We start from the raw sequence: 25,593 nt of genomic DNA, 5'->3' as shown, positions 1-25,593 counted from the left end.
AAAATAACTCTAAATGGATGTCACTTAGAATATTTCTAGTGAATTTCAAGGCAAGCAAAAGGCAGTAATTATCACATGCCCTTATTTGCACATTGAACAAACTCAAATGGTTAAAAAATATACCATACACCACTATTCAAATACAGTTTTTATTAAGGCCACATATTCATTTCTCAGTGTTGACAAAACTGATTTTTTATAATTTGGTACAGTTCGTGTATGTGGTTAAAAATATATTATGGAGAGTGGGCCCCGCTGAAACTTGCTCCAGTATACTGTAAAAAATAACTTCACTTTTTATTGAACCCGGCAGGGGTAGTGGCGCCTGGAGTTGCAGATATGAGGGTGGTGGTGACCGTCTGGGTGGTGGTGATGGCGGTATGCACGGGATCAAAGGTTAAATTGGTCAACAATGGCTATGACGGCATCGTGATTGGCATCTCGTCTCAGATCGACCAGAGTCAAGGACCTGCCATCATTGCTGCTCTAAAGGTAAGATCTCACACATCTGCTTCCCCTCCTGTAATCAAGAAACGCTAGATACACTGACCCTCTCGGCTCTCTCTGATCATTACCATCACTTCATCTGGAAGTTTGGGGAAAAGATTTTTCATCATCCTCGGGACTGTCACCTGCTCCCACCCGGGATCTCTCGTCCGCGAATTGCTATTCAACCTCTACAACCGCATCCAGCCCGTGTAAGGGTGCAATGTTTCTGTTACCATCCTGACTTTTAATCAGAATATAATATAGAGTATCATTAACATTATAAACGTTTGGGTAGCGTAGCACGCGAGGTCATTGCTCGTGGGATATAACTTGTATTTTGGAAGGCAATTATTAGAAGTCATGAACGGTGATGCACATATTAATACTGTGACTTCTTGAACCATCAATCACAACGACAGGAACTTCATTTAGGTTCAATTAATACCGGGTAACTTTACTCAGAAAATATAAAATGACCAATAGGTCTTACTTTATGGTGAGAAAATAGATGTTTTAATGAAGTTACCACATACAATAAGGGTACCAACTTAAGGGTAATATTACACAACAGTGACACCAGAATGATTGTCACTCTAAACATTTTACAATGGCATCTAGTGATGTTATTACTTATAGCATCGACTTTTTTTTTACGGGGATCAGCCCACCCGGGCACAGGTCACTGACCCACATCAAGGCCTGGGGGACGGATATATAATAATAATAATAATAATAATGATAATAATAATAATAATAATATCTATTATTATTATTATTATAATAATTCATAAAAAAATAATAACAAAATACATGTACTAAAAATAAAAGTAATATACTAAAAAAAATAATAATAACCATAAATAAATGCAAAAACGAAAAAATAAATCAAGTATGAGAAACGATATACATTATGTATGATGTGTGTCAGAGTAAGAGAAACAATTGAGACCCTGCAACTGTGTGTAAATGAGGCAGAAAGTCAGATCAGCAACCTGGGACTTGGTCACAATTTTCGTGATGCCATATGGCAGCAGGATCTACCATTAGACAACACATTATGCTTCCAATATCTTCCCAGGCGGTAGTACCTCCCTGTTTGATAGCTGCCTACTACCTACTACCTATCATGCTACACACAGTGTCTGTCATGCTCGGGAGTACGTTCAGAATCATAAACAAACTTTCGTTGGTCGGTTAGTCCCCGTCACTCGAAGGTATGAATGATTATACTATGATATAATTCTTAATTAAATTAGCAGTTACTTAATTCATTAAATAATAGCCTTATGTAACAAAATACAAAGGACTACTGGGACAACATAGTTAACTTACCACCACACACACAACCGTATACAGCTCCCATCACATTACTTTTATCTGTCCTGCCAGTATAAGTGATGAACTTTAAGCATTTAGGCTGTCCAGAACATACTAGTGTCTGCCTGTCCATATGGTCCTCACACTGAAGGCTGCCACTATGCGAGTGCTACACAACAACAACCTATGGACTTGCACTTGAAGGTCAATCATGGATATAGTTTCCAGAAGGAGCACTGTAGTTCTGTAAGATGTAGTTTGTTTTGACAATGAACTGTGCATTCACTGTAAAAATATTCCTTACATTGCATCAATTTTTTTTTGCTTTGAGGAATCTATAGATTTTGTGCTTGCTTACTCTATGCAGACCATGATTTTATTTAACGCGTTATACAACAGAAACTGAGAGTGAAGGCACATAGTGGCAAACACTTTCCAGGACAACAAATTTATACATAACAAATAGAAAGGACACAGAAGCTCTGCCTAAAGGTCAGCTTCCTATAGTAACTGATGCTGTGTGAGACAGTCTTCTGGTAGCCATCAGACCTTCTCACATGTTCTACCAAACCAGGTTACTGAAGAGTTTGGCCTTACGAATGACGTGTTGTGTGCTACACCTCAAGCATTCTATACTTTTCGGAGATATTGACATTCAAAAAATGTAAAAAGTAAATAAATAACGCCATTTGACCATAATAAGCTTACAATACTAACATTGGTAAACACTGGAAGCAGTAGGTAATCCTGCCTAATAGTGCTTCACTGAGCTGTGAGAAAACGCTCACAGGTGCGACATCTTTAGGTAAAAGCGGAAAAAACAACATTAAAATACTGAATTATTAATCGCTAGTAACTCAAGTGTTTTTATGTTCAGTGATATTTTTTATTTATTTTTGGAACTTAATGTACTTACTGCTTTATTTAATTTTATGCATCATATTGTTTTTTCTTTTATGCTATTGTATATTATTTAACGTTTTAGTTCTCATGACGACGAGAGATACTGTCTAAACCTTACCGAATACATATATTGCTGTTTATCCATACGCTGGTGCTATTATTCATCTTATATAGGCCTATGAATATATTCGGAATGCTTCGTTGTCTTATTTACTTTTGAAAATGTATAACCGGGATGGCTGTTATTTGTTGTTTTCTAGCTTTTACTAATTTTGTTTATGTGGAAGCCTCTTATATTAATTAAGAACAGCTGCACTTCGTAGATTAGTATTTGCTACAGTGTGTTTTTGGTGATGTTGTTGCAAAATCTAAGGAACAAATATTCTCTTAATCTGCTGATCCCGTTACATTAGAGTTAAAAGTTTGGGTCCCAGAGTTTTCTTCTACAAGAGAGCCTGTAAGAAAAGAGTTGGCCTTTAAGATTTAAGAGTAATGATAAGTTGGAATCTTAAGCCAAAGAAACAATGTGTATTTGCTGGACACAAAGCTAATAAAGTACTTGGGTTCATACAAAGGAGTGTTAGTTACAAGACTAGCGAGGTCACCCTAAAACTATATCTTGCGCTTGTGAGACCTCACTTGGATTACGCAGTTCAATTCTGGTAACCGTATTACATAATGGATAGAGAATCCTTAGAACGAATTCGGAGGAGAATGACAAGACTAATCCCGGGCATTAGGAACCTTGAGTACAGAAACAGGTTAAAGCATCTTAATTTGCACTCCCTCAAGAGACGTAGCGTGAGGGCCGATATGATAGAGGTGCATAAATGGAAGTCAGGGCTGAACAAAGGGGACATTACAAAGGTACTCAAACTATCCAACCAGGAGCGAACTCGTAACAATGGTTTTAAATTAGACAAATTTAGATTTAGGCGCGAAATAGGTAAACATTGGTTTGGTAATAGAGTAGTGGACGAGTGGAACAAGTTACCAAATATCATCATTAACTCGAATACGCTGGATAGCTTCAAACATAGGTTGGGACTGCCCAGCATGGGCTCATAGGCCCGCTGCAGTTTCCTCCATTCTAATGTTCTTATTATATTTGTCACTATTTTTTCTTGCTGCTCATATGATCTATTTGTAATGGAGGATTAAAATTTCAGGATATGGTAAAGGAAGGTTCAGAGCATTTGTTTAGAGCGACGCGGAGGAGAGCCTTCTTCAGACACGTTAAACTCCTCATACCACAATCCTGGAACAACACCGACTATGACCATCCGGCCACCGTACAAACATATCAGGTGATGTTTACACTGCCTCAACATTGTCACAATACTAATATGTTAGGTTTAATATTAAGTCATTCCCTCGTATATAACTTTTCCCACTATCAATGACATTCCATATACAGGGAATCTTAATAAAGGTGTCAGTTATCAAGTTTGCGTGTTTATATGAATTTTTTTTATTTTCAGCAAACCAAAGATCTGAAATTATAAGTGTTATTGAAGTTGGAGAGAAGGAATTTCCATTGACTTACTTTTCTCTATGTCTTTTTATTCTTTACAAAAGAACATACGAAAATGAGGAGTCTGCAATAGGCCAGTTGGCCTATGCATGGCAGCTCCTGGCGAGAGTTACTACCACTCTCTATCATCCATGAATCGATCTAGCCTCCTTTTAAAACTTTCCAGCGTTCCAGTACTTACTACAAAGTTGCTAAGCTTGTTCCACTCGTCCACCACCTTATTTGTGAAACAGTTTCTTCCTATCTCCCTCCTAAACCTAAACTTATCCAACTTAAATGCGTTGCTACGAGTCCTATCCTGCTCGGATATTATAAGAACTTTATATATATCTCCTTTATTGATTCATTTCACCCACTTAAATACTTCTATCATATCTCCCCGCACTCTACGTCTTTCTAGGGAATGCAAGTTTAGTTTCTTTAATCTATCTTGATATGGAAGGTTTCTTAATCTATAGTGGTATGGAAGGTTTCTAAGTCCGGACTAGAGCAAAATATAGTTGCAATTTGACCTCTGCACTCCTATTACTTACACTTCTAGATATAAAACCTAATACTCTGTTTGCCTTATTTCGAACATTAACTTACTGTTTTCTAGGCCGTAGTTCCGGGCTTACAAGTATCCTTTAGTCCCTTTCACAAGTCGACTGCTCTAGGTTGATGTTGCTAAGGCTGTATACATTGACAGTATTTGTTCTACCAGTATTAAGTACACTGCACTTGCTGGTGTTGAATTTCATTTGCCATTTTTCTGACCACTCCTGCAGTGTATTTAAATCCTCCTGTAGTGCATTTGCATCCTTCCCTGAATTAATCTGCCGCCCTATTTTGGTGTCATCCGCAAACTTGCTTATGTCACTGCTGATCCCAGTATCTAGATCGTTTTTGTAGATTATGAACAAGAGTGGGCCTAGTACTGACCCCTGGGGAACCCTACCGATTACACAACCCCACTCAGATTTAACACCATCTACGCTGACCCTCTGTGTTCTATCGGTGAGCCATGATTTTATCCAATTTAAAACTTTCCCCCTTGATACCGTGAGCCTTAACTTTTCTCAGAAGCCTCTGATGCAGTACTCTGTCAAACGCTTTGCTAAAGTCTAAGTAAGTAACATCGTAATTTTCATCATTATTTACTACATCGAAGACTTTCCTAAAAAAACGTCAGCAGATTTCTTAAACAAGATTCTCCCTTTGTAAACCCATGTTGAGAGTCGTAGATTAATTTGTTTTTCTCTAAATGCGATCGGATGCTATTTGCTATAATTCATTCAAGAAATTTCCCTACTAATGACGTCAAACTAATCGGCCGGTAATTTGACGCTGATGCTCTGTCACCCTTTTTGAATATGGGTACTACATTTGCTTGTTTCCACAAGTCTGGCACAACTCCCGTTCTAATGATTTTGTAAATAAATTTACAAGGGGTCCGCTCATCTGTTCCCTACACTCTTTCAAGACTCGAGGGAAAATTTCATCGGGCCCTGGGGATTTTGTCTTCTTTAATTTATTTATCTTCTTAAGAACATCCTCTTTTCTGATAGTGGTATTCTTTAATTTCACTTCTTCAGTTCCCCTAAATATCATTTCCACCTCTGGAATTTCCTCGTGAATTTCTTCTGTGAAAACTGATAAGAAGTAGCTATTCAATGCTTTGCTTATTTTCTCACTATCATTGATCACTTCCCCTCTCTCTGACTTTAAAGGTCCCACTTTGTCCTTGACCTTTATCCTATATACCTGGAAAAATCCCTTGGGATTCGCCTTGGATTCTCTTGCTATTTTGATTTCATAGTCTCTCTTTGCCTTCCTTACATTTTTCTTAACATTCCTAGATAGTTCATTATACCTATTTCTGAGCTGCTCCTCCCCTCCGTTTAATTTCTTATATATTCCTTTCTTTATTCCTATGTCATGTTTAAGTTTTCTGGTCATCCACCTTGGCTCATTCTTATTCAACCTAATTTTTCTGTATAGTATATTTTGTTCCTGTGCTTTACGTAGTATACTAGTGAATATATTATAGTCATGATCAATTGTTGTGTCGCCGGTGACCTCACCCGTTCCTACCTGGGACTGACCTGACTGTTCCCATTTTCTGTTTCTCTAATTTTTATTCTTTAATTCCTTTGTTCTCTTTTCTTAATCTTAATCTTCTTTCGTATACAGAATGAGGTCGGGAAGTGGAGGAGTGAGGCGAGTGAGGTGAGGGTTCCCTGTGGACAGTCTGTGTTTCGCCCCTAGTGACCGACAGGAGGGGTGAATGGGGGAAGAGGGAGAGAATGATAACCGGGGGATAAGGATAGTATGTAACTTAGACACTCGTGGAAACATGTGATAGTTATGTTGGTACTCATGGGTCACTGTATACCACATAGACACTTATGAAGAACACTCTAGTCCATACACAGGGGAAGGGAATTGAAAACTATTCTAAACGGTTCTTCGTTTATTGACGTTATCAAGAATGGAAAATTACACTTCGAACAATAACCTGCACTCCTAGCTAATTTAAAAACGAAGGGGGGGGGGGAGGGGGGGGCAGGGCATGTATCTCACAACAAATGGGAACTTCAGGAATTATTAAGTAAAGTACACGCAATTTACCTGCCATGCCGCCCAGCAGACACCACCACACCTCTCTACACAAAACTCTAATTCAGACTGTCCCTTTGAAAATTGGACACACTCGTCTAGGTAGTTTTTGGCCACTCACTCCCCTGTGTATATGACGTCACACTCGCAGGTCACTGTGATTGGCTTACGCCTAAGGCACACTCAGGGCACTGTTAGCTTGGCGGGCGGTAGGCAGGACCCTTGTTTCTTAACTGAATTTCCATACAGATTTTCTCTAAAGCATAACTTAATTTATTCTAAACACAGCACTGTTACAGCTTGCCGGGCCGATCCCGCGCACTCTCGTTCCTCCCAGCAGTAAATGGGAAGAGGTCGAATGCCGTGCCGGTTATGCTGCCTCCCTGCCTATCGAAGGCAAGTGCGGAAGTTCCACCAATCTGACGAATTTGTAGTGTAAGTCACAACGTTCTATTAATGTCCCCCAAGTTTCACCAAAGGATTGAAGATGTTTGGAACGACTCGGTATCGCTGAGAAGGAGAGTTTTGGTATATTCATCCCAGACAGTCAAACGGTAGTACACACCAAGTTTACGTGTTACTACAAGTCACTATCAGCTGATGATGCTAATACTCTTTTTGTGTATTGTTCAACACAGGAGAGCGAGATTCGTGTAGATTTACAACATCATCCCTATTACAACCAGCCATACACGAAGCAGCCGGGAAAATGTGGAAGTCCTGGCCTGCATATTCACCTCACCCCAGACTACCTTACTGAGGAGAAGTATCAGTCGTGGTGGGGTAAACCAGGTCAGTCATGAGTTACTAGTACTCTCTTACCTAACCTAACCTAACCTAACCTAACTTAACCTAACCTAAGTCATTCTCTTACTGGAACTTATAACGTTAATAATAGCAGAGAAACTATTGGGACTTTGATGACTGATGGTAACAAGGTAAGGTATTAGTGTCCCGGGCTGGTCGTTATAAGAACATCGTATGTTATTACCAGATGACCGCCATAACGTGACACTAAAACCACCACATTGTCCTCTGCTATTAATTGTTCTAAATCACTAATCTCCTTAATTAATTTTTGTTAAAATTCATGGCCACTATCCTTCACTTTGGATAAAAATTAACCTAAAATAATGTTTATCAAACTCGTCTATGACCACTGGTGTCTGGGACGACTGGGGACGATAAGAACATCCGGAGTACCGCACTTTTTGTAGCGGTTCCTGTGTTTCTCCTGCTTACGTTAATTGGACCACAAGTGATTTTCAGACTTTTTATTTTATATAGTGATGAAATATATACAGCTACTACCTTTAAGAATAACACCATCTAATTATTCCCTGACAGGTAAATCCTTGGTGCCACTATGGGCGAAACTACGGTGGGGAGTGTTTGATGAATTAGGCTACCCTAACGATCCGATATATCCTTCATTCTACTACCTGGCAAACGAAGAAAAGTTTGGCGATAAAAATTTGTCCTACGCTCCGTCTTACTGTGCCAACGCTGAAATAACAGGGTTTATGAGGTAAGATTGATCAGTGTTTTATAAAGAGATTTAAACTGTAAGTGAACTGATTGAAGGAGTCGTTTATTACTATATATCAGATATTAAATCATCATTTATCAAGTATAAATCATGGAATGTCGAGTGGTGGAGTGAACTACGTAGATACACAATAATCTCCTGTAAGTAACCAGTGTGAAGGTATCGAACTCTACGGTAAGAAATAAGAAACACAACATATTATAATCGTTATATAATATAATCCACTCATACTACCACCGGTATACCAAAACCATGACACTATTATGGTTAAGTAGACGAACCTATACAGCACACGACCACAAAGTTTGAGAATTTGATATGTGAGAGAGAGAGAGAGAGAGAGAGAGAGAGAGAGAGAGAGAGAGAGAGAGAGAGAGAGGAATAGATGTTAATTAGACGCATAATTTGTTAAATTTTCGCTCATTGCCTTGAAGATAAATCAGATAAATTGCTTTATTGTCACAATGGTTACCTGTATTAAGTGAAGATACATGACTGGATGTCCACACTCATGTATGTATCATTCAGCTAGGTGTTCTAAACTGCTTACGCATTAATGCTCTCGATTTTTTTTGTAGATAAAACGCTTTTTTCGTGAACTACTGCACACAATAGTGGCGTCACATCTACAGGTATTCTGCACATAAAACTATGGTTCTTTTCAGGAAAAAAAACACCATCAAAGGAGTAGGAAAATGGGAGTGTGTTAAAGGGAAGGACAACCTGCCTGAACAGGACTGCAGGTTCTTTGCCGACAAGGTACAGGCAGCCAATTCTTCTCTTCTGTCGTACCCCTTCATCTCAAGTGACAGTGTGAGTACCTTAGTCATCGTTCAGTGTGTGTGTGTGTGTGTGTGTGTGTGTGCACGCTTCATGTACCTTCAAGCTTAGGAAGGAAACTCTTTGATTCATAAAATTTTTTTTGTTTACCAGGTTGTAGAGTTCTGCGACGAGACGACCCATCTTCGTAATGTCCCCAACAAACAAAACGTCATGTGTCGTGGTCAGTCTGTATGGAAAGTGATGCTGCAACACGACGACTTCAAGAATGCGTATGTTTACCGCAAAATTTTATCATTTTACAATCATATAACAGACAGGAACATAGGATGCTGATGGCACTGATAAAAGAATGTAGACATTAATACTGGTTAGGGTGGGTCAGGATGGGGCGCACACACACACACACACACACACACACACACACACACACACACCTTACTTCCCCAGGTTGTCTTCCCTTACTATGATTGAACCATTTCAAGTGTTTAACAGGAACCCAGCCCGCGATGCCCCGCCAGAAGACCCGGTGATCACTGTGATAAAGGGAGTGTACCCGAGTTATGCCGTCGTCATGGACTATTCAAACAGCATGAGATCAAAAAACCGTATTGGGACCCTGCAGAGGAGTGTCAGGAGATGGTTACTCTACACGGTGCCTACCAACAGCTTTGTGTCATTGATAAGATTCTCGTATGTATAACTCATATATGAAGTTAACATAAGCCGGTAACAGTATTACAGCTGGTGGAGCAAAGAGCTACCTGAAGTTGCATCCCCCCTCCCTCCTTCCTCACCTCCTAACCTCACTTGGATATCATATAATCAATATTGAATTACTCAACTCTTTTCTTGTTCCTCTAAATAGAGTAAGGCCATATTACCATTATTATTGTCTTTTCATCATAATCTTCCTGTGTGCAGGCGTGAAGACCCAATTCATAACATTATTATTATTATTATTATTATTATTATTATTATCATTATTACTACTAACCCTAAACAAGATACTGTACGAGTCCTATGAATATTTCTTTTCAACAATATTTTGATCTGCATATTAACCCAGCATTTCTTCACAATAAAAGGTTTACATAATGTCATAGAGTCTCGTGAACTACATCGTTATGTCATCTAACGACAAAATGCTGAACTGACGACAAGTTTAGCCAATAAAAAAACAAAAACAAAATCAGTGCAGGAATATTAAACCAAGAGAGAAGAGTTGTTGTGTTGAGCCTGGAAGATGCCATCACCAGGTAGCTAGTTGGAGTTCATCTTCCTATGACTCACTATTGGATAAATCAGTGAGGCAGCTCAATTGGCCGATAGATGGCCGAATCATATAGCTGTTGTGACATTACGAACGTAGCATAATGACAAATTGTGGTAACATATTTGACGACCACATTCCTCGCCAGAAGACCACTTTAGCTCTACATTGTAAAGAAATACCTCAGAGCATGCTTCACTTACTCCGGATAATGTTTGATGTTAGAAGTATGAAGAATTAAGAGAGAGAGAGAGAGATTATCACAAGACGAAGATATATTGCTTGTTCTTAACGTTCTTCCTTCCATGCAGGAGCGGGCCGGCCATATTGTTGACTCCTCTCACCAAGATCACAGACATGCAGTCGAGAAGGAACCTCGCATCCAAAATTGACAAAAACATTAGTGGCGGTACCAGCATCATCAGTGGCCTTCAGAAAGCTAAGGAGGCAAGGCACCTAACCCAAATAGATTCTGTGCGATCGATTTTATTAGTATGCTCCATCTGCTTTTGAGTAGTGATTGACACATATACATAAATCATAATCAAACAGGAAAATGTGGATATATGGGGAAGAATATTGAATCCTGGAGAACACAAGAACAGGAGATGTATCCAGTCAGATTTAGAGACAACAGCTTACGTATCATTAATTACCATGGAGCTGTGATGTTTAAACGAAACTCTTATATATTCACACATTCTTCTATCAATTACTTTACAGGTATTAAGGCAATGATTTGTATTATAGTCCTTTATGCTCGTATGTATCAGCGACTGTGGTATAGAGCTGTCAAACTGTTATTGTTCCTCGTTTACTTCAAAAACTTCCTCATAGGTTCCCGCATTAGTGTAAATGATATATATTTATTCTGTAAAATCATCATACAAGTTCAGGTGTGAGGTAGAGCGTGGGAGTGTCTGTGGATCGGAGGAGTGATGACAAATTTAGATACACAAAGACGGACAAAAAATTTGGTTCTTGCCAGAAACTCTAGAGAAATATTTTTAAAAGTTGATACAAACATCTTCAGTTTAATCCGTAGACAAATATTGTAGTTGACTAATGCCACCGTGAATCTCTGAACAGGTGTTGAATGGTACGGAAGGTAATAAGAATATTTTCCTCATTACTGACGGAGAAGATGACTATGATGACCCCGAGAGCTTCATTGACGATCTGCTTCAGGCGAACATTTGCGTCATGACAGTCGCTTTGGGGTGAGTTAATTTTATTTTTTTCATATCTTCTAATGCATTATTTTATATCACTAACCCTCGGTGTATACTTACAATTCTATCGGCATATGAACGTGGTCACACTTACACCCGACATAATTATGGATGTGATATTTCCAGAGCAGATAGAACTAGCTTTTAGATCTTTGTAAAAACGCCATTTTAAGAGGACCCCTCAACGAAGGTCGACAATCCACATGCTTCGCTCATACGGAGGAGGATATGTTTATGTATCTAACAAGTGTACTCGGACGGTTTATGTACACACACACAAAATCTATCTCCCACCTGGCTCCGGTGTTTGGGAATGAACACAATGTACAGCAGTTTCGGTTGGGTTGGTATTTCTGAATGAGAGTTGCACCTGATAACAACACCGGACCCAGGTGGGCAGATGTTTCGTCTGTCTGTGTGTGTGTAGTAATTGGAAATATTAGAATAAGATGTTGTCCTCTTAGGAAGTTTCACACTGATTAGTTTTAATAACACATTAAAACATAGAAATAATGAACGCAAAGCAATTAGTAATATTTTAATTTACGTAAGTCGAGAATATCATGGAAGGTGACCAAAATTTTTCGGTAGTAAACAACATTCTAAAAGGCTCAAACCGTGGCCAGTTATTCCTGAAATGACACATGGAATATAGTTTTGACTCATAAAAATCTTTTTTAAGTCATCAAACGATAATGGTATTTCATGCCCCATGTTTTATGGTGCGGGCATAAACAAGATGATATTTTAGATTTTAACCAACGACGAGAAGTTAACAGTTAACGATAGTTCATTACGCAACACCGATGCTGTCAGCAACCTAGGGTGCGTTCAGTTGTGTAACTTGTAACGATCGTAGTACTGTACTACTTTTTCAACAGAACGGCAGCGTACTCGGCGATTCCAAGCTTTCGTAGCGCCACGGTGGGCAGCCCCGTAGTGCTGAGATGTTTATAAACAAGAAAGATGGCGACTAGAGGTGAAACATATCGTTGCTGCCTTTTGGATAATTTTAAATAATTATGCCGACTATTTAGGCATGATTTTTTTCAATGGAGTTATTCATGCTGATTACAGACAGCGATTTATTTGAAAGTTTGGAAAAATGTTTAGTTATTTAATTCGAGCACTGCCACCCTCACGCCGTGATAAGGCGTAACCTAGTAACCTCCCAGGTTTGTTTATGTAGTGCACGATGACATCACAACTGTTCAGTGTGCCCATAACACCCCACGAATTCCTGTGGCCTATATAGCGAGCAACTGAACACAGTTCAGGCCACCGCTGTTGCCTCATTTTGTTTGTGAAAATTTTCAGTGTTACATCATCACAGCTAGGGGGCGTAACTCACAAAAACATTCCTGGCATGATTAATTATAACACACTTGCTTTTGGTCTAAACAAAACCCTATTTCTCAATGAAGTGCAATCATTACTTCGTGATGTTATTTTGATCAGGGGTGAACAATAATGTGATGTAAAAAAGTCCGCCCCTTCATTACTAAACCGAGTTATTAATTCTAGTGTTGTGCCGTCTATATCACCTCTCAGCTGGACCACTTCCTCCGGTTAATATGTACAGTACCGTAGACCCGATGTTTGTGCTCTCGTGGCGTTATACAGGAACACACTATAAACAATAACTGATGTTGCTTAATTTTTATATACACATCATAATTTAACCCGAATCAATAAACAAAAGTTTACAAAATATTAAGCGCATGTTGAAAAAGTTTCACAGAATTTGACCATGCAGGAAGGAAGCCGACTCGAGGCTGGAGTCTCTTTCTGACAAAACGGGCTGTAAGTCTTACGTCGTCAATGACAACGACCAGACCAGGATGATGAACAGTGCCTTTGAGGCCACACTCGTCCGTATGCCTGTTAGTGCTGCCTACTCTCTTAACACTAAGGTGAGGTTTTCCTTTGATTCTGTCAGCTCTGTTCCTTCAATCACACGCTTTTGTCAAATAATTTTAAGGTTAGCTCACCCGGTGTTCCATCAATAACCTTATATTTTTTTTATATATTTTTCGATTTTCTGATAAACAATAAAACCAACTAAACTTCTTGTTTGATCACAACAGTATCGTTACAGTCTGACTCTATATTCATCATCAGACGACTACGAAACAAAACCCTACACTGCGTAAGAACTCAGCTGTGTAATATACATGACATCAGTACAAGACATTGGTAAACATAAAAATAAATAAACCTGAAGTAAAGACTAAACAATGTCATCAGTAAACTTAGAAATATGACAACAGGAAATGACAAGAGCTTTGTGAACATCAACTATCAAGACTACAGGAAACGTACTTTAGAAACATAGAAGGTTTGAGGCAGTCTCACTGCTTACTAAGGAAAGTTTTTCCTCAATAGTCAACAGACCCCATACCAGGAGTTGTGTAATGTTGGTGACGGTGGTGGGAATTGTAAATGAGTAGACGTGTGTGGGGAGATCAGCGTTATGCACATGGGGCTCATTGATGGATCACTTAGGTGCCGATTATAGTAGTAGCATCGGTATTTATAGACTACAGATGCCTATAAGTCCTTAGTAATAACATCTTTGAACTTAAAGAAACTGCCACTAGTGCGCGACTGGTCCTAAATATGATACAACTGTGCAGTACTCTGAAATTGGGGATGAAGGTCATTAAGTAATTTAGTTACTTTTTTCAGTGAAACCTGTTGTGACCTGCAAAGGCTATCAGACAATATGCTTCAGTTTAATAACAAAGGGTATTTGTTGTTTGGGTTGCCTCAGAGGTTTAGTAAGCCTTAACCAAGTTATGTGTTATGTGTTAAAATCTGACACTAAATCCATTTAGTGACATGTGATGTTTCAAAAACTGGAATTCCAATGGAGTGAAGCAAAATTTGGACAGATTTAATACTCTGGTGACTATATGATGATTTCTCTTATAACTTTCTGGGATAAATGTGGGAAAACTTGGTAGTTAAGTTAGTAACGGAAAGTTTATTGTATACAGAGGCAGAAAACGAAACATTAGTGAGATCTAACAATGTATCAAGGAAGGACAGTTTACCAATAGTCTCCTGATCAGACGTGAATTCTGTTAAAGTGCTTTGAATTTTAATTTAAGAATTTATGAATGTACACTTGGAATCTGAAAGTTAACTGTCATCCACATACAGACAACAAAATAAGGAATTGAAACCAAAGGGACAATCATCTAACCATCGTCTATTATAATTCGCCAAAAATGCCTTTGCCAATGTGGGGTCATGTATGGTTTTGTTCTGTAGTTTTGCCTGCTGATGGAGATAGACCATCAAAAAAAACATGGACTTCCAACAGATGTATATTTCACTCAAACAGGAAAATCCATAGTATATAATGTCCTTCTTTCTAAAACTCTAATGATATTGTACAGGTCAGTTAGCTCGTCGTATAATTGTCAAAATTTTTTCATTATTCTTCCTCCACACTTAATCTTATGTGTCAGACGGTCTTGATAATGAAGTTGTTATTTCAGTTCTACGAGTCTTCCAAATATAAGACCACAAACCTTACAGTAGGAAATTCTTTCAAAGTGGATAAAACTATTGGGAGGAACATGGTCTTTCACCTGGAGACAGACAAAATAGATCACGTCATTGGGACACCCAGTTTAATAGACCCTCAGGGCAACGTCATTTATGCAAAGGATGCTGAAGGCCTCACCATGACATGGACCATCACTGTTCTCCTTGCTGAGGTAAGCAGTGTGTGTGTGTGTGTGTGTGTGTGTTCACACACAGGGGGATGAAATGCGTCTAGTGTGGCAGTATTATGTTAGTGTTAAGGTGTAAGCACTGCTTGCTCCGTCTCGCTTTCAGCTACCGCCACTGGCTAGCCCTTGTGGCGAACAGGGAACAGACTCGTGACCTGCATATAGCTTTCATCAACCTAACGAAGACCTTCGACTCAGTCAACAGGGAAGCCCTCTGGTGGACCATCAGCCGTTTTGGCTGCCCATCAAAATTAATCGCCATTATGAGGGAACTCCACGATGGCATGAACAGCAGTATCCTGCACCCAGTCTGAGTTCTTCCCCATCCAAACGGAGGTTAAACAAGGGTGTGTACTGGCACCAACTCTCTTTTCCATTTTCTTGGCTGCCTTCCTTACTCGTGTCAGTGCCAATTTAGCCAGCGGGTCTTTTCAACATAAGACGACTACAGGCAGGAACAAAGGTATCGACAGCTTCCATTAGTGAGCTTCAGTATGCAGACGACCCCACCCTTGTCGTTCACTGACCACAACCTACAGGAGATCCTGATTGCCTACGCAGATGCGTATGTACACTTCGGCCTTGAGGTAAATGTACAATGAAAGACAAAAGTCGTGTCGTGAAATTTGGTGAAAACATATGTCAAAGGGTCAAAAATTTTGGTGTGCTCTGCCTTGTGGTAGAGCTCTCATAATGTTTCACGAGTTATATTTAATCTTCGGACAAAACCGCGATACGACTTTTGTCTTTGATTGTACATAAGACTCAAATTCTCTTTGAGCCTGCCCCTGGTTCAGACACACCTCCACCATCCATCCAGCTTAACGGTACTACCCTCTCTAATGTTACCCAATTTCGATATCTCGGCTTCCACCTGTCCACCACCGCGGACATTGATGAAGAGAATGAACATCGGATCAGATGTGCATCTCAAGCCTTTGGCAGACCCCGAAACCGTGTCTTCAGCTGTAGAGAGCTGAAATTATCGACAAAGCTTCACGTATATCGAGCAGTGGTCCTCCCCACCCTGCTATATGGTAGCGAGGCATGGGTCACATACAGGAGACACCTCAAGGCATTTGAAACCTTTACCAACGTAGTCTACGTTCCATCATCCGAGTTCGTTGGGAAGACGAGGGAACAAATGCCAATATTCTTGCTGACACCAACTGTAGGAGCATCGAGGCTACCATTATCCACGAACAACTACGCTGGACTGGCCATGTTACCTGCATGGACGACAGTAGACTACCAAAGCAGCTACTTTACAGTCACCTAACGAATATTAAACGTAACGCTGGCGAACAAATGAAATGGTATAAGGATTGTCTTAAAACAAACCTGAAAAAGTGCCAAATCGCCCTCCTCACCTGGGAGACGATTATTCCACACCGTAACGCTTGGAGGAGCACCACACAAGAAGGCGTCAATACTTTCGAATTTGCCCGACTGCATAACGAGGCAGATAAGCGCCAACGCCGGAAAGACGCTGCTTGCCCCCCCCCCCCTCCACATGTGCAACATCTGTGAACAACTGTGCCGGTCCCGTATCGGCCTCTTTAGTCACCTCAGAACTCACCAACCTAGGTGATATCCTTAACTCATATCATTGTATCATAGCTGGATGATCGTCATACTCGATTCCGAGTGACAGCAAAGTAGTAGTTGTAGAGAGAGAGTGAGTGTGTGTGTGTGTGTGTGTGTGTGTGTGTGTGTGTGTGTGTGTGTGTGTGACCAGCCTTAAATTTTGTATTTTAAATGTAATACTATATATATATATATATATATATATATATATATATATATATATATATATATATATATATATATATATATATATATATATATATATATTTGCTTTTTGAATTACTCGTGTTGTTTACACGAATTACATCTGATCTAACCAGCTGTCTAATAACAATGCATGATGTCTAGCCTGCCAACCTGCAACCATTGCATAAGAACAGAAAGCACAGAATAATGTTTCGTATTATCACATTACATCAAAGACAACTTCATTAAGCTTTACAGTGGATTTAACTATTAAATAAAGGTGTTAATACTGATTTTCGAGCATTTACCAAGTATTCTTAGCATGAATGTACGGGTAAAATGTTATTTTGATCTGAGAAGCTCTTCCTGATGGATGATACTATTAAGGAGTTTATATGATCGTGCCACAAAACAAAACAAAAACAAATGGAAGATAAATTACATAAACTGTTAACGTCGCTTGGTGAGTCACTCGTGGCCACAATGACTGTATGAGGTAACATCAGAGTTACTGCCTCGAACTCATCAAATAATATTTTTTAGACACAGTTCCCTTCAACAGGTTGGAGAATGGAGATGGGAAGTTCAACTGGACGGAGACAAATCACACTGGGTGCAGGCGTTTGTCACCAGTCATTTGCGGGATTCCTCAACACAACCTATCACAGTGACTCCTTGGGTAAGGTATATCAGACACTAGGTCCAACCACTCAACACTTTTATGAACAAGACTTTTTGTATTTGTTAGATTAATTAATGACCATGGAAGGTAAAACAAAATATCCATTGTCACTAACTGGGAAATATTTGAGTTCTCTCTTAAAATGACATTCAAACAACAATGACGTTACAGTAATATGACATCACAGAATTACAACACAGACGTACAGTACGTTAATGACTTATGGCAGAACTCTTGAGTAAAAGTCACATGTTATTAAGTGGTACTAAAGTGCTGAACCGTCTCTAACATCAACATGAACCAACCACACCTAGCCTTACCTAACCTAACCTAACCTAGTGGTATGTGGCAATGTCGTGATGATATATAGACGAAGAAAGGTATTGTAACAGGCAGGACAGTAACTTTGTGTATACAGAATGTGTGTGCATGTGCGAGTGTGTTTTTTTTTCTAATTGAGTGTGTTTGTACAGTCTCACCCAAAAGTTGGTTAACTCTCCCAGCCAGCTATTGCTGCACTGCCTGCTTCAGATGTTTGGAACTGTCTCGGTACCAACCAAAACATGGAACCGATACGAATGAATCTAAAGGTTCGAAGTAACAGACTCAAGTTCATACATCTGAAGCAGGCAGTGCAGCAATAGCTGGATGGGAGAGTTAACCAACTTTTGGGTGAGACTGTACCTACTTTGTTTAGATACGAGTGTGTTTGCGTCTTGTGTTCATGTATATTTATGCTCGTCTTTATTCATATGTTTAGGTTAGGTGAATGTGCAGGTGCCAAGTGCGTGTGACTGGTTTGGTTTAGCTGTTTTAAAGAAGGAAAATCTTTAATTGTGTTTTGATCTTAACTTGACTGATTTTTACAGACAAGCGCACCGATAACTGGAGTTAATGCTGCTGCAACGAATGTAATTCTCTTTGCCGAAGTCACCCATGGCAGTAACCCCATCGTTGGAGCTCAAGTTAGGTCAGATATATTTCCTTAACCTTTCAAAAGACTCAGGAAATAGACAAATGAACACATATGGATTTAATAAGTTATATTTTTTTATCTATTGCTCAAAATCTTCCCCCAAAGTTTCAGAATTAATTTATGTGTTGTAGGAAAGCTTAACAAAATGGATGAACGTGAGCATGTAATAATATTGTAATTTAGTATATATATAACTATATTTGAATGGGCATCTTTTACAATACAGAGTGGTTGAGCATCTTCCGTCAACCTCTTTAAAACCTAATAATTATGTTATTAAAAAAAATACAAATAGTTCGTGATTAATTAACTCCCGATAATAATTGTGTTTCTCTGGAAGTACAGCTAAGGAAAAAAGTCCTGTCAGTTCTCCGTACCCATTCATGAACCTGTGAATCCCAGACATCACAAATTGTTGGATTTATAGATGGCGTAATGAGTTATGTCCCGGATTCACAGGTTCACGAGTCACGGGGATTATGAATGGACACGGGAAACTGACAGGCCTTTTTTCCGTGGCTGTGCATTAATTTTCTTCACTATTGAGTAACATTTAAGTACTGTACTGTATAAGGAAATTTGTGGAACAGTAACGAAATTCACTCTTTTATTCAGGGGCACAATCGATCACCCTGATGATGGTCACGCTGCGCCCAACGTTTATATTCTCAAAGATGACGGAAAATTTGCAGACTCTGTGAAGAATGACGGTATCTACAGTGCCTACATGACCAATTTCTCTGTCACATCTCGCTATGGCTACAGAGCTGAAGTAAGTCTTTCAGTATCCATTATCTAGTGTACGTGCAAAATCCCCCTCAATCACGAAAGTCTTGGTTTATATATTGTTGAATCAGTCTTAAGCAATTATTGATGTGGCAGTTGATAAAGACATGTTAGAAGTAAAGAGTTAATAGTGTAATTATTATTTTGACAAGCATAATGAGACTAAGGTGTGGTGTAAGGTGATTCACTCCCTCCTGCCACTCTTCTCTCCATAGGGAAATTCTTTTGTAACATATAATCTCTTTAAGAAAAGGAATATTTGCTCTTGCTTGTTGCAGTAAAGTCATATGATTGAAATTTGATGGTATGATAAACTTATGCAACATTTTGACCAACATTTGATATTCTTAAATTTGTCCAAACTGAACTACATTATTTATTTGTGTAGGTGGTGAAGAACGAAGCTTTCCAGAGTGGCAACACAATGGAACAACAGCACCCACTTAACCCAGAAGGTGTGGCAACAGACCCCACTGTATAAACCTGTCAGTCTTATCATGTATCTTATTTCTTCAATTGTTTTCAAATTACATTATTCAATTGATGTATACAGTACTTTTTTATGCCAGATGAAATGATTTACTCCTATCTCGTTTATGAGTTGTAAAGTGTGTTTCTCATACGGTGCTGTGAGGTGTGTTTCTTGTTCAGTCTTATATAAGGAGTGTGTGTTGTTATATTATTACAGATTACCTCGACTGGTCTTGTGCAACTTGCATGCCCACAAGCTCTCCGAACCCCACCGTCACTAACTTCACCAGAGAAGGAAGCGCGGGGTCCTTCAAGGTGTGTATCCCGATCTTATTAATATTTGTCTGAGTGATTTATGTCCACATGCATCTTTACGTTAATACCTACTGTACATATGTGTGGGTTTTTTCGTATGAAACTGTTTGTATGTCTCACTGTCTGGCTGTATTTGTTTGATTTGTTTAAGCATCGTGTATGTGTGCATGTCAAATGCGAATTATTTGTATATATGTGTGCAGTGTATGAATTTGTATCAATGTACATGTTTTCGTGTAAGTACTGTCTGTATTTAAGCAGGTGTATTTGAATGTGCGTGCGAGTTTATGTAAGTGCATATCTTTACTTTAATGTTTGAATGTGGTGTAATGGTCAGCATGCTCGCCTCGCAAACGAGCGGACCCGGGTTCGATCCTCGGGCAGAGTGAAACTATGAGCAAGTTTCTTTACGCCATTTGCCTCTGTCTACCCAGCAGTAATTGGGAACCTGGATGTTAATCTATTTGCGGATCGTGTTCCGGGGTAATGGTTAGCTGGTGCAGTTGGCGAGTTGTCCGGTCTTCTCGGACTTGGGGTGTGGTTGTTGTGTTGGCGACAGCTTCTACACATTAAACACATTCACGCCTAGGTGACCCTTGGGCCGGCCATCCTCGTTACACGAGGGGCAACCATTATATATTTGTATGTGTGTCTGCATCTATGGCAACATGGGTCTGTAAGTATATGTGTTAGTGTCTGGGTATTATATATCTGTGTATGGATGTCATCTAAAAATGTGTGTGCATATACAGTTTGTATGGGACTGTAATTGACTGTGTTTGTATATCAGTTTGTTTCTGCCTATGCACAGGCGTGTATGTATGAATGTGCGTGCCTGTCAATATCTACTTTTAATATGACGCCTTATTCTCTTGAGTACGGTGGTAAAGTAATCAGGGGGTTAAGTTATCGTACAGTACTCAAGGGGTTAAGCCATCGTACTCGAGTGGTAAAGTTATCTACTGAAGGGTCTAACGTTTAAGCTAATGTACTCATGAGATCAAGTCCTCACACTCAAGGACTTAATTTTAATGACGTTTATGTTTAGGTAAAGAGAGTGCCGCGAGAGGGGGCAGATATCTTGCCACCAGCGAGGGTAATGGACTTGCAGGTGGAGTCTACGATCCGGAACAATAAAGGTACCTCCATCAAGCTTACCTGGACTGCACCTGGAGATGACATGGACCAAGGGACAGGTATAAGACTATCTTTAGTATGTTTCAATTCTAACGTTAAAAAGGTTCTCCAGGTACAATGACGGCTAATTTCACTATGAATTAAGACGCACTTGGTATTATTTGACACACACACCTCTGCTATTTGTATGGACACACATTCTTAAGTTTATTGCCTTTTTTTATATTCCCTGAATGAATCATATTAACAGCAAGATGTCTGGAAACACTTCAAATAACACTGTATTGTTTAGGGTGACATCACACACCAGGACCATCTAGCATACGGTGTAGAGTAGGTTCATCACACACTTTGCGTAGTGTTACAAAACTCCAGCCAATAAATCAACACGTTTTAATATTCTTTTTCTTTTTGCAGTGTCCAATTACCAGTTTCAAATGAGCACAAACAGAGAGGATCTTTCAGAGGCTCACTTCGACCCAGCTTCACCAGAAACACTTCTTCCTGTTTTCATACAAGACCTTGAAGATGCCAATGTCCTAATTGAGAGTGGTAATAACGTCACCTTCAATATAATGTCCAACAAACAGCTTGAGTTTGAGCAAGTATATTTTGTGGGGTTACGAGCAGTGGACGACTCCGACAACGAAAGGCTAGTATCATGTTTCTTTCTTTTCAAAATCTGATTTTTTTTTTCAGTGAAACATCAGTCAGTTCATAAATAATGTGTGTGTGTGTGTGTGTGTGTGTGTGTGTGTGTGTGTGCGACATCCGGACTCCGCCCCAGTTTTCAGTCTTGGGTATCTCGTATTCATGAAGCGCCTCCAGTAATATCTCTTTCCTGTTTACTTTCTTCTCTCGTGAGTTCTGTTCTTTTGTCAGCATTGTCATTATCAATTCAGTCTCCCTAACAATGATAATTCGTACTTTGATTTGTCATCTCACAGACAATTAACCAAATTTTTTCAAGTAACTTGGAGTTAAGAAATTAGTTTTGTTTTAAGCCGTCCATACAGCAGTAGTTGATACAAGTGCGGGAAGAACATGGTATAGGCGTCAGCTACCTCTCAGAACTGAATATTTTTCGGCACTTCAGTTGATAGTATCTACCTACTAAAGCTAAACGGGACAAGTGAGCAACGTCAGGGTTAAGTGGGTCTCTTGTTGTTTATCGGAATATTTGTAGTGGTCAAGGTGTAAAGTGTGAGTGTCAGTCATGACTCATCAACTTCTTACCTGTAGATACGAGTAGAATATTTGTCTTGAGCTCATGTTGTCTTCACCGCCCAGGGATTCAATATAATACCTTTGGTGTCTTACAGGTGGGGTATCCCTTGGTATATAACGCGATAATATGAGTCTTTCTTCAACAGTGAAGTGTCCAACATTGTCCAGTTCACCTTTGAGCAGAAACTGCCCTTTTCTCAGTCGAATCTGAAAGTGATCCAACATTTGAGAGATGCCATTCAACGTAATCAACACAAATGAGACACCATGCTTAAGTTGTAGAGGAAGAAGCATTAGTTGTCCAGAAGGTAAGTATTATGAAGGTATACAGAGCAACATGGAAAGTACATTCTAGAAATAAGTGAAGAAGAATTTTAGTTTATATACTCGGGCAATGAAAAACCCCCCACATAAATGAGGTGAAAGTCTTCTTGTAAACCAGAAATTGGGGACTTGTGTTAAGAAATAATGGCTAGTGTTAGACACAGTTCCGTTAGTCAAGCTTCATGTTTTAAACCCATGGACTAGACTAGCAAATTTGTGTACCAATAAATGACAGTAAATAAAAGCTCCTAGAAAAGTTTTACATTATAGAAGCCAAAAGAAACTGTGAAGCTTAATGAATGTTTGATTACAATTGGGAAAGAAGCACCAGACGTAGGACCACATGGCTGGGTTATAAAAATGAAGGAGGAGAAACGTCAATTGAGTTTGGTAGGGAGATCAAGATTATTATTGCATATTCCTTTAGCATCTCAATACAGGGAAATTATCACAAATAAGGAAATTATATGGATAGGGGGTAGGTTATTTGCTGGATTAAAATATGCAAAGATAGTCTCCCATTTGATTATTTTTATTATAGTTTTTTATCACCACTTTCTAGTTCTATTACTTTAAGATTTAGATCATTTCATTATTATTTTGACATTAAGTTGATTTTAATTTCTTTGCATTTGTGTCAACCGGTGTCATTAGTTCAGATCTACTTACTTAACTTTTTGTGAGTTAAGGGATATCTTGTGAAGTACAGTTTGATTTGCAAATTTTGAGAAGCGATGATTTGTATTGTCAATTTGATTATGCTAATTAAGTTAAGATAATTCTAGCTAGGATTAGGAATGAAAATTTATGAAATATTTGTAAACAACTCACAAATTTTCATATAAGTGATCAGTTGCCATGTTTTTAAAGTAAATTATGTTATGTTTTAGATAAAATATGTTTGAAAAATCAGCTTAGACAATCATTACCCACCATAACACCCGAGACGTGTTGCCTCTAAAGTCACGAGTGCCTGGGAGGGCTGACCAGTAAGAGTGCTTTAGGCCTGAGCCAATAACAAGAACCTGTGCGACGTGACGTTAAGAGTGCGTGGCGTTCCTTACAGTCCTTCTTTGTTTCAGAAAATCTGTGTATGGAGGGGTGTTAAAGTGAAGACGTGTTGTGGGTCGGCAGAATCAACATGGCGGAATGTGTGCCTTGTGTAGGTTATTGCTATGAAATGTAATTGTTAATAAAAGATTTTGGGGTGTGCCCAATTAAAAAAAAAAACTAATATAACTGTTCAATAAATACAGTAACAGCTAAGAAGAGTCATAATTCATCCCTCCACTTACTGAGTCTATTTGATTGAAAAGAAGTAAGTGAAAATACCCATTGAGTGATCAATAACCAAGTGAATATTAAGTATGAACCTGACTGTATAAATACTGTATCATAAATGTTTTCAAGATATGTAGTCAGAAGGACCTATTCCTTCATAAACGGCTCCCTCCCTACCTACCCTCTAGCATATCTCGGGGACCAGACGGGGTGACAGTACTCCAAATGGGGAAGCATTTCACTCTTGAAGATTGTTACGAAGGACGGACTTTCTAGATATCCGAAGGACCTTCTTATAAGACCTACTAGATTAGCTGCTTGATTCACCTTCTCACAATGGCCCAAGAACTTCAGTTTATTGTTAAAACACACACACACACACACACACACACACACACACAGGTCCTTTTCACATTAAGTCTGTATTAATGCAGGGTGATGATGCTAACCTGTGTAACCTGTCACTTTATACACACCTCCTACTAGATGTAATCTCAGTGTACCAAGATTCGTGTTCATTCGTGCTCTATTGCCAGGATATTATCATTTAAAAATCACTTAGCTGTCCTGCTGGTATTGACCTCGTTAGCACCCTCATTCTACCAGTGTTGCGGTCTAGGAAATTTTATTCCTCCGTTATATTTTTCTTTCTTTCCCCAGTTTTCCTCCACGGGTTGTAGTATCAGTACGTTCTCCTTTATAGTACTCCTCGCCACACTAGATCTTCTTATCAATGGTGGATCATATGCACAAACACAGTTCTTTAGAGACCTTGCATATAATTAAAGTAAAAACAGTTATAATGTGCGGGCTACTTAACGAGTACACTAGGGCATGAACAGTTTCAGGAGGTTCAGAAGTTTTATCATGAAACATTTTGTATTTCATAATGTTAGTGTTATGTTATTTGTCTTATTAGAAAACTCTCCTTACCGGTTATAATGATTATTGAATGTAAATAAACCAGTCATCCTTATGTCAGTTTTATATCCTTATATTTTGTCTTTCCTAATTATGCATAAGTAGGTAATTTTCTCCCCAATTTTCTCACATTTGACATGACGTTAAAATCGTCTTTATTGAGACAGGTGAAATTGTCGTCACCTAATATTACTGGAGTTTCTTATTTCCATACATTTTAAAAGGGACATTTATGTGCTACTTCAATTGTATAAGATTTATCAGGTGTTCTAACTGCGATAA

General features: G+C 39.0%; 1 protein-coding gene across 2 annotated transcripts in view; it reads left to right on the top strand.

Moving 5' to 3' along the window:
* LOC121876413 (calcium-activated chloride channel regulator 4-like) overlaps nt 1-25,366 on the top strand; it is a 29,840-nt gene extending 4,474 nt beyond the window's left edge. For both annotated transcript variants that reach the window (XM_042381498.1, XM_042381497.1), the window contains exons 2-21: nt 314-492; nt 3,879-4,016; nt 7,480-7,633; nt 8,189-8,369; nt 9,056-9,203; nt 9,324-9,442; nt 9,666-9,863; nt 10,755-10,890; nt 11,533-11,663; nt 13,432-13,588; nt 15,182-15,403; nt 17,754-17,870; nt 18,743-18,843; nt 19,465-19,621; nt 20,024-20,090; nt 20,324-20,421; nt 21,470-21,617; nt 21,976-22,210; nt 22,932-23,093; nt 24,192-25,366. In XM_042381498.1, the coding sequence (XP_042237432.1) occupies nt 340-492; nt 3,879-4,016; nt 7,480-7,633; nt 8,189-8,369; nt 9,056-9,203; nt 9,324-9,442; nt 9,666-9,863; nt 10,755-10,890; nt 11,533-11,663; nt 13,432-13,588; nt 15,182-15,403; nt 17,754-17,870; nt 18,743-18,843; nt 19,465-19,621; nt 20,024-20,090; nt 20,324-20,421; nt 21,470-21,617; nt 21,976-22,210; nt 22,932-23,046 (2,775 nt within the window). In that variant the 5' untranslated portion in view covers nt 314-339 and the 3' untranslated portion in view covers nt 23,047-23,093; nt 24,192-25,366. The remainder of the gene's footprint in view (nt 1-313; nt 493-3,878; nt 4,017-7,479; nt 7,634-8,188; nt 8,370-9,055; nt 9,204-9,323; nt 9,443-9,665; nt 9,864-10,754; nt 10,891-11,532; nt 11,664-13,431; nt 13,589-15,181; nt 15,404-17,753; nt 17,871-18,742; nt 18,844-19,464; nt 19,622-20,023; nt 20,091-20,323; nt 20,422-21,469; nt 21,618-21,975; nt 22,211-22,931; nt 23,094-24,191) is intronic.
* The last annotated feature ends 227 nt before the right edge of the window (nt 25,367-25,593 follow it).

This window comes from Homarus americanus, unplaced genomic scaffold, assembly GCF_018991925.1.
Source record: "Homarus americanus isolate GMGI-L3 unplaced genomic scaffold, GMGI_Hamer_2.0 scaffold1640, whole genome shotgun sequence".
Classification (NCBI taxonomy): domain Eukaryota; kingdom Metazoa; phylum Arthropoda; class Malacostraca; order Decapoda; family Nephropidae; genus Homarus; species Homarus americanus.
Note: the sequence above shows the minus strand (reverse complement) of the source record. Positions and strands in the feature narration are given on the sequence as shown.